A 13768-nucleotide genomic window follows, 5' to 3' on the forward strand; every position below is an offset into this window, starting at 1 on the left:
CAAGTTCACTGAAGCAAATTTTACAGTATGTGTGAAATACAGTAATGATGGTGATAAAACTCTAAATCACAAACTCCTCAGGGAAAGGTTGAAATACCATAAGTGCTTTACATTCTCCAGAAAATAGTGCAATACAAACAGTAACAAGCAAACTAATTCTGTATCTGTTTCAGGATGCTAGTAGGATTTATCTGTCTCAGTGATGCTTCTTTTTTTCTCCTCTGTTTTACATAGCAATCATATTAGGCATAGTTTTATAAATGCTTTCGAAGCGGGTAGAAACGTTTATGTAAATTCTACTTAAATGCCACTGCACATTTTTTTTACTGCAGAAACAGACATTTTCTTTTGAATTTCAGTCCTTTATGAAATAATACATCTGTACTTGTTGACTTCAGCCCTACATTAGGATTTTGTTGATGCTCTATGTCTCATCTTAAACGTTGTATTTTCTGCTTCATTTCTGGAAAAGTCTTTTAAGGTTTTAGAAACTTTGAGTTCTTCTTATACAGTGTCTGATGACATTATGTATTTTGTACTTTATTTTTCTTATAGCGTAAAAAGGCAGTCAACCTCAACGTCAGAATACTGGATTTATGTAATGAATTTCTGACAGGAACTCACCTTCCCAACAAGATTGACAAACATGTTTTGCCAGAGCATATTCGGTATAATTTTACAGCTGAAGGCAATTACTTACAAGTTGCTGGTCTGCATGCTGATTGTCCCGATGATCTGGTGCGTATTCCCTGAGTTTGCTTGGCATACACTATAACAAAAGTGCGTATCAATTATTTTACGTGTTATTGAGGCAAATGCATATGGTTTATGATTATGATGATATGACTAACAAGGAAGAACTGTTTTAGAACATCATAATTGATGGCAGCTAGTGGCTATGAAATAATGGTGAAGATCTTGAATGGGTTGAGGAAGAAGAGGAGCAGAATGTAGACCCTGGATTTATGGCAAGCAGACGAGCTTATTCAGTACACTGCGAGGTGGGATCCCATGGGACACAGCTCTAAAGGGTAAAGGAGCTCAGGAAAGCTGACAGTTCTTTAAAGGAAGCATCCTTCAAGCACAGGAGGATAATAAGATATTCAGTATCAGTGCATCCTGATCCTTAGAAAGCCAAGCAGATGTATCAGGAACCAGGCCTGGCAAGCAAGGAACTCATGACAAAGCTTCATTTCCAAAAGGTAGCAGACTTGAGGTGGAAGCAAGTACAGGGTACAAGGGAGGAGTTTAGAAATATTGCCTGTATGTGTGAGGATGATGTCAGGAAGGCCAGAGCTCTACTGCAGTTGAGATTTGCAAGGGGCATCAAAGGCAACAAGAAGAGCAAATACTGCTGCATTAGTACTGAAAGGCTGCACAAGGAAAAGGTGGGCTCAGTGCTGAGTATGTTGGGTGATTTAGTGTCAGCAGACATGGATAAGGCTGAGATGCTGATCGCTTTTTTTTGCCTCAGTGATCACCAGTGAGTTCTGACCCACTGTGCTTAGTGAAGGGGTTCAAAGGGACAAACAACCAGCAGTAGGTGAGGAACCAGTTTGGGATTACTTCAGAGAACTCAACTCAACAAGTCGTTGGGACCAGATGGACTGCATCCAAGGGTCCAGGGAGACCTGGCTATTGTCCCTGAAAGGCTTGCCATCTTTGTTAGGCTGTGAAGATCAGGGAAGAACCCCAATGGCTAGTGGAAATAATACGTTCCACACACCTTGAGGAAGGCCCAAAGTCTGCAAATTGGGAAACTACAAGCAATTTAGCTTTACTTTGATCCCTATGAAGGTTATGGAGCAATTCAAGTTAGGAGACTACAGTCTGGATTGATGGGGAACCATATGGGTAAAAAAACCTGATTTCATTATGAGACTTGGTAGTGATTGAAGTGCTGTACTCTACTGGAAGGCTGGTAATGAAATAGTGTTGTAGGGAGCTGTACTGGAATGTTTCTTGTTTGGTATCTTTATCAATGACATAGAGAAAGTGACAGCATCCTTGCCTATTAGATTTGCAGGTGATAGCAAATTGGAAGGAACAGTGATACACTGAAGGATAGGGCTGACACTGAGTGGCCTAGAGGGAGTGGTCCAGTGGGAACCTTATGTAATTCAAGAACGACAAATGTAAAGTCCTGCATCTGGAAAGGGAGAATTCCTGGCAATAGACAGGCTGGGACTGCCTGGCTGGCTCTGATCTGTTGAAAAGGCCCAGAGAGTTGATGAGCAACAAGTTGAACATGAGCCAGCAGTGACCCCTGGCAGAAAAGAAGACCAACAGCATCCTGCACTGCATCAACAGGGCCACAGTCAGAGGCTGAGGGAAGAAATTATAGCTCTTTGTCACTCTTCAGGAGTGACTTCAGCGAAGGCTGCCAAGATGGCCAGGAACTGGAGTGCTTGCCTGTGAGGAGAGGCTGAGGGATCTGGGCTTTTTCACCCTTCAGCAGAAGTGGCTTTGGGGGGACCCTGACAAGCAGGCTGCCAGTATCTACAAGGATATCATGGAGAAGATAGAGCCAGTCTTTTCAGAGTGGTGCGTGACAGGACAAGTGGCAACAGGCACAAGTTGAAGTAAGCAATGCTAGTTGGAGAAGTTTCTCCTGATGACAGTACTCGAGAGGTGAAACAGAGAGGTAGGTCATGCTATCTCTCCCATCTGTGCAGGTTTCAACGCCTGGATGGAAAAAGCTTTGTGCTACTTGGTCTTATCTCATAGCTGACCCTCTTTGTGCAGGAGGTTGGATTAGAGGTGTCCTGAGGTCTCATCTAACCTGAATTATCCTGAATATTACTAATTTAATTATTGCTAGTGATGCTTTTCTAAAAATTCCTTTAGAGATTGTTTATAAATTGAAAATTAATTTAGACTCTTTGAAATGTGACAGTGGTTCCTCAGTCTTTTAGATATGACTGCAGGATCAGGAGTGTATTACAAGTGTACTGTTTTCACTTTCTGTATAGTTAAATAATCGAGGTGACTTTGAAATCTTGTTTATCATGAAAAAGAGAAAAGCTTATTGTGGTAGAACCCAAGCTGTAATATTTATTTTCTGTAAGAAATTAAAAATGAATTAAATTATGGCACTGATAGGATGTAAATAAAGGAATAATACTCACTGCATGTCATTTATAAACTCTTGTCCTCAAAACAGTGTGATCTGTAGAATTGCTACTGAAGCTATGAGTAATATATCAATTAAAGAATAGAGTTCTCGGAGTCAGATCTTTGGAGAGGCTTATTGGAAATCATATAATTTAGCTTGGAAGGGGGAGCTTGTCAGTTTGAGTCTGATACTGTTCAGAGCAGGATCAAGTAGATCAGGTTTCTCAGTAACATGTCCAGTTGAGTTTTGAACACTTTCCAAGGAAGTACATTTCATTACTTCTTTGAACAGCCTTTTTGACCACCCTCATTGTTGTTTGTTTGTTTGGTTTTTTCTTGATATCAAATTGGAATTTTCATCTTCTAGCTTGCTTCCATTATGTCTCCTCCTCTTGCTCTGCACCTCCAAGAACAGTCTGGCTGCATGTCCTCTATGCCCTACCGCTAAGTTAGGCCGGACAAACCGAGCTCTTTCAGACTCCGTTCTGTGTTGTGTGCTCCAAACATCATCTTGACCCTACGCTGGACCCACTCTAGTACGCCAGTGTCTTACCTGTCCTGCGGAACTCAAGTTTGGACATTGTACTCCAAATATAGTCTGGACAGTACCAAGTAGAGGGAGGCAATCACGTCTGTGGACCTGTGTAATCTTTCTAATAGAGCTCAGTATGCTGTTGATCTTTGCTGCAAAGACACACTGCTGAACCATGTTCAAGGAATGGGAATAATCTCGCTTATTTTATTTGCTTTTTAAAAAAATGGAAGCTTGGTAGAACACAACAGGTGCAATATGACTTGTGAATTATTATAGTCATATTGTTTATAAACACAGGACCTCTGTTGTTGATTATATTATGCAAGAGAATCTTATTTTAAATGAGGAGAAGCATAAGTTGTTGCTGGATTTCTTAAGCTTATTCTATACATACAAAATAAAGATTATCTTCAGTTGGTTTTTGAAACATAAAAAGCATTTTACTAAATTTTCTAAGGCTTCAGGTGATTTTTTTTTCAAGAAACCCCCCAAACAAACCGGAAGTAGGAGAAAGACTGATTGTCTGTGGCAGATGGGCAGACTAATAGCTTGCTACTTCAAAGAAATAAGGCTTTTCTCTTCCTCTTTTTTTTAATCTCCCCTGACCCTGTCTCTGGTTCTTGTCAGATCCTTCTATAAGATAGCTTAGTTGATGTGTGGAGAACAACTTGGCTTTTTTCTGGGTTTATTTTCGGTAGTTTTACTGAGTTAAGACAGCCTGCAGAGTGGTCTGAGAAGCACAAATGTTGGCGGAAGGAGGAAGGCAGTGAGCAGAGAGGGGACTGTTGACAGGAGTAGAGAACAGGACCCTTTCTGACAGTCTTGATGTGTTACGTTGTCTCATTGCATTTCCTCATTCCATCTTTAATGGATAAGAGAGCTGTAGTTGTGAGGCAGTCATAATTACCACTGTTAAAAGACTTTAGGCCTTTTCCTAACAATATCAGTGAAATACAGCTGTAATGCCAGATCTTCAATGCATCACTTATTTCCCTTAAAATCTGCACTGTAGTAATGTGACCTTTTAATTTTTTTTTTTTTCGTATTAGGTGCGAGAAGCTGCTTACAAGATTTTTCTTTACCCAAATGCTGAGCAGCTGAGCCGTTTAGAAGAATTGCTTGCTAGCCGAAACAGTCTGGCACAGCTGGTTGGGTATGACACCTTTTCCCATAGGGCTCTTCAGGGAACCATGGCCAGAAATCCAGGTATAAGGCATGTGTGGAAGGACATACTGAGAAATTCAATGCACTGTGTTAGGTATGAGATTAAAAGTTGTTAGTTTCTTTTGCTGAGTTTACGCATACTTCTTCTAGTGAAGTACCTTATTGCAGTTACATTTTTGCTGTATGCAATACTCATGCTTTCTGTAAATGGCAGTACTTATTGAGTAGGAGCTAGTGGTTTTTTTCAGAATCAATGCTCACTCCATAGATGATGAAGTTGCCATTATCCCAGCACGTAACAAAGTAAATGCAGTACTAAATTCTCTTGAAATGATGGCACAGTGGTCAGTGGAGTAGTTTGTTGTTCTAAGGGAGTTTGTTTTGTTTGGAATGTTTTAATGTAAACTTAACATCTTTCAAGGGAAGAAATCGCTTTCTTAATCCCCCCCCCTATTTTACTTCTAGAGACAGTAAGACAGTTTTTGGAGAAGCTTTCTGACCAGTTGTCTAAAAGGTATGTATTTTTCACTAAGTTGTTTTTCTAACCGTACTCTTTCTTTCAAGAACAGAGGGACTTGTGCCCTAAATCAGTCAGTGTTGCTTATTATATGCTCTGATGAAACAAAAAGCAAGACTTTCTCAGACTTTTTAGGGGAGCTGTTGGTTTAGAATAAATTCTGTGTCTGTGATCAGAGAACACCCAGGACTGAATGTAGCAAGTGATGTGCCAAGAAATGCAGGCAACAGCAAACAAGACCAAGTTTAAGTGAAGAACACCTCTCCTGGTCTTCTCCCCATACTCACAACTCCATGTTTTTACATCTATAAGTAAATTCCCCTGTTTGTCCTTCTTGCCTCCCTTATTTCCACAGAGCACAAACCAGTTTCATCACTGTGTATAAATGGGGTGTATTGTAAGAAATAAAATACTTTAAAGGCATGCAACCAGAGTAAGAGGGACTTGATTTGAAGGTACCTGAATGACAGAAGCAGAATGGAAAAGTTCTTTTACTGTAGTATATGGGCCTGCCATTTTATAGAGAACTATCAATCTTAGATGATTGGCATTTTTTTAGTACAGAATATTATTGTGTACTGTATTTTGTTGCTCAAAAATATTTCATTATTACTTTCATAATAAAAAATATTTTTCAGAACTCAAAAAGATTTTGAAATGATGACAAAGATGAAAATGAAGCTCAACCCCCAGAATTCAGTAAGTCAAATTTTCATGTGTGTTTTTCTGGTTTGTTTCTTTTTAAAAAATATAGTATAAGCTAACCTTGTTCTGCAAGAATAATTATCTTTAATACAACATGTAGTGTAATTAAAGAGAAACTTTTTTGTTTTCTGGCTTCAAATTCTTTTTGACTGCTTAGCTATTTGTATTAAAACTAGGCGTTGAGTGTGAGATAATTCAAAACAAAGTCATATACACTTTTACCACTTTTTGTTCTGGTTAAGTGACTCATTTGAAAAATAAAGGCTGTACTTTAGGTAAGATGCATGTCCAGTTTGCATACTGTATTGTATGTAGCCTAATTCTGTACATAGCTAGGTTTATCTTTTTATTTGAGTGTGTTTCTTGAAATCTGGTATTAAGTCCCATGATATATTTGATCAAGAAGAACCATCTTCAAGCAAACATTAAAAAAAGGTTTCAAGTTACGATACATGATGCTATATTTTTGATGATGTTTTTAGCACTGAATGCTTCCCATTATGTTTTAAAGTTCTGTGGATGGTTGAAACTGCAAAAATACTCAAAGGAAACAAAACCTTTACTTTGGGTTCACTTGTTGTCCATTGTTGTAATTATAAGCTTGAATTCTCTTTCAGAAGCTGATGCCGTGGGATCACCCTTACTACAGTGGCGCCCTTCGTGCTGAGAGGTAAGCTCCTTATTTTCATGATTGTAATGTAAATGAGTGTCTTTATTTCATTTCTTGCAATAAGGATAAAGAAAATCCTCAATGTAAACAGGTTTTCCTTCTTTGAAGATGTACTTCAATATGAAAAAAAAGAAGTATTTGGTGGGGTAGTTGTTTGTAACATTTCTTAGTTACTGCTAGAATGTCTAGAAGTTTTTGGCTCCTCTGTTGTTTTATGGGGAAGTATTGGCCCTCTTTGAAGCTGTAAGAGAATGAAACTGTTTCAGAACAGCTAGAAAATCCTTATTCTTGTTTTGTTTTTAGCTCTTAGCAGAGCTGCAACAATTAAAAAAATAAACTTTGATCACTGAATACAATCCAATTTCTCTCATATTTTAACTGTATTGTACTTCTTACTGAATATACAACTATCATACCCTTCTACAGACTTGAAATAGTGACTTCTTGAGTAGATCTTCACTGTTTATGAATAGAATTCATTCTCATCTCCCCTGCAGAGACTGGAAAATAAATCTTCTACACAGACTTAAATAGTGCTCAAGACCTCTGCACATAATAAGATGCCAGCTCTGAAAGATATGAGCTCTGCATGTTGCTTTTATTAGATCAGCAGCGGTGACCTTTTAGGTTTGTGTTGGAAAAGATAATTTGAAGTTGTGCTTCTCTCATAAGAGAGGTAGGAAGAACCTTCACTGCAGATTTGTAAGTTTTTGTTTGTTAAATAAGCTTAGATGGGATGTATCTGATCAAAGTAGCAGTTTACTCTGGAACAGAAAGCTGTGGTAGTATGGACATGGCATGGGAGGATTGACCAGCAGTTGTCCTGGCTGTTCTGCTGCTTTCTTGTACTGTGTTACCGAGGCAGTAGTTTTATGAGCAGAAGCTCTAATACTGGCCTTGTCTTAAGCTACTGCATGCTCAGATGAGGGCTGAGCTATGTATGTGCAGCAGTGTTTGTGTCCAGAACTTGCTGTGCAGAAGAGGGAGAGGGATGTCCATCTGCTGGGTCTGCTCCCGGCAGCCAGTGCTGGAGCATGCAGCACTCTGCAGTGTATGTGTGGATTGCCTGTTTGTGGCATGGCCTGGGAGTGGCTGCTGTTGTTTCAAACTGGATAGGTAGCAGACACGCTTCTGTGAAAGTGGGAAGGAAGTAGTGGTTGTACTGGAGAAGTCCATCTAGCTCCAAATCCCATTTTGGCAGTGGTCAGTAGCAGTCTGTGAAAGAGCACTGTCATACTTGTTCAAGATACTATGTTATAGGTTACATATCTCCTTTACCATGACTGTATAGTGTCTTCAAAGTAGCAAGAATTACGTTCTGATACATAGTGCTTAACATTGTTGATGTTATTGTCTGTATATCCTATTTATTTTTACATTTCCTATAGGGTCTGCTTTTCCTGTTTCTAGAATTAGTGTGTCGCATAAGGGTTAGAGCATTAGGTGTAGAAGGCTCTGTGTGTGTTTGTTTCTTCTGGAGGAGTGCCTTCTGATATGTCTTATTGTCCTTCTTAGATCATCTCATGGAGCTAACCATATTGTAATTAACTTGGTGATGATCACAGATAGATTAGTCTGCTCATTTTGGCATTAGGAAGAAAAATATTTCCTTTCCTTGTGGGACTTTGTAAAAGACTCAATAAAGTTACTTTAAGAATTGCATGGTAGCTTTATGAAGGGAGAGCTGCAGGTAAAACAGACCAAGATATTGGCAGTGTATCTTTGCTATTTTTGATTTATTCAGACACCAAGTCTGGCTGCTGAATCAGTGTGAAGAATCTCATGAACCTATGTAGAGCCTCCCTGATTACATTGCAGGATTGGGGCCCAATCTTCTACTCCCTCCATGTAGGGCAGGAGTATTTTTTTCTGATGGGGAAGGAAAAATTTTCATCTCCACTGTGTTGAGCAGTGTTTTGCTAAAAGCCAAGGGCTTAGGTCTCTTACTGTCCCGTTTTCTGTATAGTGGTCTGTCTTTGGGAAGAGTTTTTGATCTGTCAGTGACTTAACAATGCTTTACATTCTTTCTGCTCGTATTGTAGGTATTTAACAGGGTACTTGTTACTGGGAAATCATTCCTGAAAAGTAAAACTTCTCCACTGCATAGTAACAGTGGCTGTGCTTTATGACTGAAACTAGGCATGAGTCAGAGAGTATTCATACAAAAACCAGGGGACAGGAATATACCTTGTCATGTCTGTGCCCTAAACATGTTCTATTTGCCACTGTAAGTGTGAGTGCACTATCCTTTATCTTGTATTTGTACTGACCTCTGTTTGGCTACATGCTTTCTTGAATGCCCCTTGAATGCACCAGTATATGTTCAGTTCAGTGCTTTTGTAACTGGAAGATGAGAACCGTATCTTTCACAGAGCTTCATCCTGGCAGGAGTTTGACTTTTGCCTGTTTGTTATTAGTCTCTTTCTAACTGAGCCAATTGCCTTGTAATATTAAATTATGTCTCTAAGGAAAAGTGATGTTGTTTTCCTTGGGTTGTTTTTGGTTTTCTCTGAGTACATAATTTATACTTTCTGTGGATTTTTAAAATTGTATCATGTTTCATTTTATTTATAAAAGAAATGAATAATTTTGGGTTTACTTATTTCCTATTTTATTTTGTTGTTTTGCTTTTCAAACAAGGTATCTTTACCTGTCATGCATTTCTCCTGTTATTAGTATTCTTTATTTAGTAGGTTATTTATTTTGTTCTTCAAGGGTGTACCTTTTTTGGAAGAAATTTACTTTTAGCTTTACGTCTTTTACAGAAATACCATGGTCATATTTGTAATAGTGCTGTGCACAGCTTACATTTTTGTCCATTGTGTTTTGTGACTCAGTAGTACTTTGTGTGGTGGATTTCTGTATTGTTAGGAGTTTCTTTTTTTTCTGCTTAGTTTTTGTTGGAACCTAGATATAAAGCAAGAGACTACAGGGGTTTAGCTTGATATTAAGTAACTTAGCAGTGCTCTAGTATGTTACACATGCACCACTAAGAGGTGCAAGAAATACTAGATGTGACAGTGTCTGTCTATGTCTGTTGAAAAAGTTTTACTATTTCCTGTTTTGGTCTATATGACCATATTTACAAACAGAAATGTTGTAAGGAAACGTTAGGCAATGTGATCCTGCTGTGATTTTGTTACTTCTTTAGTTCTCCAGATTTTGACCAGCTACATCAATGTGTCTGATATAACACTGAGACTTATGATACATTTTTCATGTGTCTGTTTTACATCTGTATGTTGTATATTTTAATTGTATTGATGTATTTTATATGTAAATATATGTTTGTGCTATATTAGAACAGGATTAAGGAAACAGATCCTTTGTTAGTTCCTCATAATTAGTTTTAAGAGCTGGATGTTTCTTTCTGAAGAATGTAGGATATTCACATGCGTTTGGACTATTGAATTTTAATGACATTTGCCATCGTACCAGGTTGTCTTTATTTTCACTCTTCCCTTCTACTGTTGTTACTGACCGTTTCTGCTATTTTGTAAGTTGAACAGCAGGAGGAGCTCCAGACTTAATTCACAGAGTACGTTTTTCTGTAAATTTAGCCACAATAATTTTGTTTGTCAGCTTTCACCGAGTCTTTTTCCCTGGAAACTTGATCCTACTTCAAAAGTGTAAGTCTCGCATTGATGGTAACGGGATAGTCTACTTTTTTTTTTTTTTTTTTTAAAATTATGTTAAGTAGCCTCTCTGGCTTAAACCCCCACTTACAACAGTGTAATGTTTTTGTAGCTATAGTTTAAGTGGCAGGGAAAATATATGTCAGTATAAATGTACATTTAAGAGAAACTGGAGACAAAAGTCTGAAATTCATGGTAGTAATATCTTAAAAGAAGATAGAGTAATTAGGAGAACCTCAAGAATTTTGGCAGGCTAAGGGTAATAAAACAGTGAATGCTAGAACATGCTTCAGCTTCTAACAAGTAAGAAGATGTCTAATATGTATATCATAAAAAGAATATTGTTGAGTTTTAGTGCAGGCAAGTACCATAGTATTAATTAAATCCCATTTCGTCTTAGTAAGTGCAGCTGCATTTATAAATAATTCTCAAGGCCCTGATCTTGCAAAGATGTAGTAGCCTTGCTGACATCTTCCGGGTCATAAAAAAACCCCAAATGCTGGAAGAGACCTTTTCAGGTCAACTGTTTGCCTTGAAGGTGGGATTGACTGTGCTTAAGCCACTTGTGACAGAGGCACAGAATTGTTCTGGAGAAGTATCAGGGGTGAGCTTAGTGTATCTGCTCTTGACTTCTGTTTCCCTAACCTTTGGTCTGTACTAGGCTGGGCTGACTTCGTTGGCTATAATTCACTGTTGGGATTTTTGCCAGAATGTTAAAGATTTTATTCAATTTGCAACTGGGATGTGCTTGGAGGGTATTGTATTCTGTGCTGGTCTGTCTCTTTGGGACTGCAGAAATAAATAAGGCTGGCCTTGAGGATGAACAAATCAATGCCAAAATAACCCAGTTTCCTGTTGTGTAGAAAAGAGAAACCACTACAGCAGCTGCACCTCGGGGTGACCAGTTGATCAGAAATTAGCAATAACCCATCTTCTTTCTTGTTGGCACTGTACATAGGCTGCTGCCTTTAGGGGAGACTGGGCAGCACCTTTTTTTTTTTTTTTCAGAGGAATAGGGCCAATACCAAGGTACCTAAACATGACTCTGTATGTTTCAGAAGTTGTTGAAACGGGTTAAAGTTTGCAAGTTACTTGTAAACAAACTTCTTTATAGATACCTTTTGTTAATTTTTTTTTTTGGTTAGTTTTATGAAAGAATGTTCTCTGTTGGGAAACCATGTTGAAAAATAGCCCAAACTCTTTGTGGAATATGTGAGAAAAGTGTCACTGTTAAAATTGAAAGCTGAAGTGGAAGAATAGTGCAAAATTTGGAAAGAACCAGGAGATCTTTCAACCACAGTGCTCATCGAGAAGGAAAACTTTCTCTAACTATCTGTTTATAAGCAAGGGAAGGCACAGCTTGTATTAAATTAACTAATGTAGCTGAAAAAAAGTCAATTTAATTTACTAGTCACTAAGGTAGTGTACTAAGCTTTTTGGAGGAAAACCTGAAAGTTATGAAAAAGGTTTGTTGTGAAGCAGAATTCAAGTTTCAAGAATTATTTCTTGAACATTGTGGAAGGACAAAGAAATTGTAGTTGATTTGAAACCAAAGTCAAATCTAAAAGTTGTGCACAGTGTTGATACCAAACCAATATTCCAAATTACCCTCTGACCTCCTCCAATATATTCTATGAAGTACAATTAACAGAAAAAAGAAGGGAATGTGAGATGTAGGTGCTAGTTTATGGTTGATGAGAGTATAAAGGCTTTCTATTATTATTATTATTATTTTTAAGAAATCCAGAGTCTTCTATAAATCATAGTTAAGAGTTTCCCTTCAGGTAAAGAATTAAATTTCATAGTCTGGCATGTAATGAAAATTGGAAGGGGTTTTCCTCGTCTTGATCTCTTTAAGTTAACCTGAGGGGTTCATCTCACTTTTATCTTCCACTAACAAGACTTTTTCAAGTTTCTTTGAAAGTTTTGACAGAATCTGTTTTATTAGAGGTAGTCAACTTAGTGTTCTGTATTTTTGTGGACGTCAACAAGATAATAATTTTTCTCAAAAAAAAAAAATAATCAGAGCCTGCACTTAATAGCCACTTTTAAAAACTCTTGCCAAGCAGCTAATTTGCAGTTGTTAAGAGTCTGAATGCTCATGTTCTGAAGAACAGTGACCCTTACTCAAATATCCCTAATGTCCAAGTAATAAAACCCATTCTTAAAAGAATAGATAAAAGTCATGCTACACAAAAGTCTTAGTTTCCTTCCAAATATACAGCTTAAATGAAAGTGATTTTAGAAGTCTGCATTTTATTTAGACTCAGTGAAGTCACACCAGCTTAGAAATAATTATTTATAATCACATACTACATCTTTGTTCTTCACAGGGACACAGACTTTTTGTTTGAAGCCTGCTGTTCTTGAACAATAACTAAACCTCATTGTGTCATTTAACTTCTTTTTAAAATTGGTTTTTAAATTGGTTTGGCTACATCACTTATTTTAAAAACAGTGCTGGGCTGCATACTGTAAAAGTAAGGTGCCTGGATTTTTTAGCATAGTTTATCCTTTAATATAAAGTGGGAGTTTACATCAAAGAAACTACTGTTTTCTTTGATATTTCTGCTTTTTTTAGGAGGGTACTGAGATTCCTCTGTGTAAAGTTCCTGAGCTCACATTCTGGCATAAAGTACATAAGAAAATTTTCATTCTTTTCTGGGATTTGTTACAAATACAAATGCTTTGGCATTTGAAATCAGATGTTTAAAATTAATTAAGTTATTGGAATATGTTTTAAGACAAACCTGTTCAGTTTTGTGCTGCTCAGTCTTTCCCAGTTTTGGACATTTAGGCATGTGAGTTATGTAATTCTACAGGAACCACAAAATAATTTAAGGTTAGTTATTGCAATAAAAAGGACTACTTTAATTCTTGATTTTTAATTTTTTTTAAAGTCAAAGTAACTAATTGAAAGTTTGGCACAGAGAAAAATACTCTTCTGCACTGTAGATAAGTTCATGTGTATATTTGATGGTGTTTCTGATTTAGAGTGAGATTTATATATTGGTGTCATCTATTTTTTTACATAAATGTAATGTGATATTTTCTACATCTCAACTAAAGCAATCCTTTTTTTTTTTTTTTTAATATGCAGTCATGTAAAAATGCCATCTTGATTTCAGGAAGTCATCTTTTAGATTAATTGTTTTCTGGTGTGTATGTCTGTAATAGATAGAAATTTTGGTATTTCCTTTTCCTGCTCTTCCAGACATGCATTCAGATCCTTTAAGTTTCACATAAGGGCTTAAGAAAATTTTCATGCTCGAGTTCAAGGGCAGTTGGGAAAACTTTTAGTAGCACTGCAAATTTCAAAAATCAATCCATACCTGTTTTTTGATCTCGGATGCCCTAGAAGAAGGTGGTAAGATATCTCTTTGACTGGAGTATGTAGTTCTCTGTGAAGTTCTATTGTGATTCATCAG

General features: G+C 37.3%; 1 protein-coding gene across 3 annotated transcripts in view; it reads left to right on the plus strand.

The window, feature by feature from the left end:
* Nucleotides 1–13768, plus strand: part of MIPEP (mitochondrial intermediate peptidase) — a 79527-nt gene that overhangs the window by 10122 nt on the left and 55637 nt on the right. For all 3 annotated transcript variants that reach the window (XM_074915405.1, XM_074915414.1, XM_074915423.1), the window contains 5 exons: nucleotides 556–738; nucleotides 4699–4855; nucleotides 5279–5327; nucleotides 5969–6029; nucleotides 6653–6705. In XM_074915405.1, coding sequence (XP_074771506.1) covers nucleotides 556–738; nucleotides 4699–4855; nucleotides 5279–5327; nucleotides 5969–6029; nucleotides 6653–6705 — 503 coding nt within the window. The remainder of the gene's footprint in view (nucleotides 1–555; nucleotides 739–4698; nucleotides 4856–5278; nucleotides 5328–5968; nucleotides 6030–6652; nucleotides 6706–13768) is intronic.

The sequence above is a fragment of the Athene noctua genome, chromosome 1 (genome assembly GCF_965140245.1).
Source record: "Athene noctua chromosome 1, bAthNoc1.hap1.1, whole genome shotgun sequence".
NCBI lineage: Eukaryota > Metazoa > Chordata > Aves > Strigiformes > Strigidae > Athene > Athene noctua.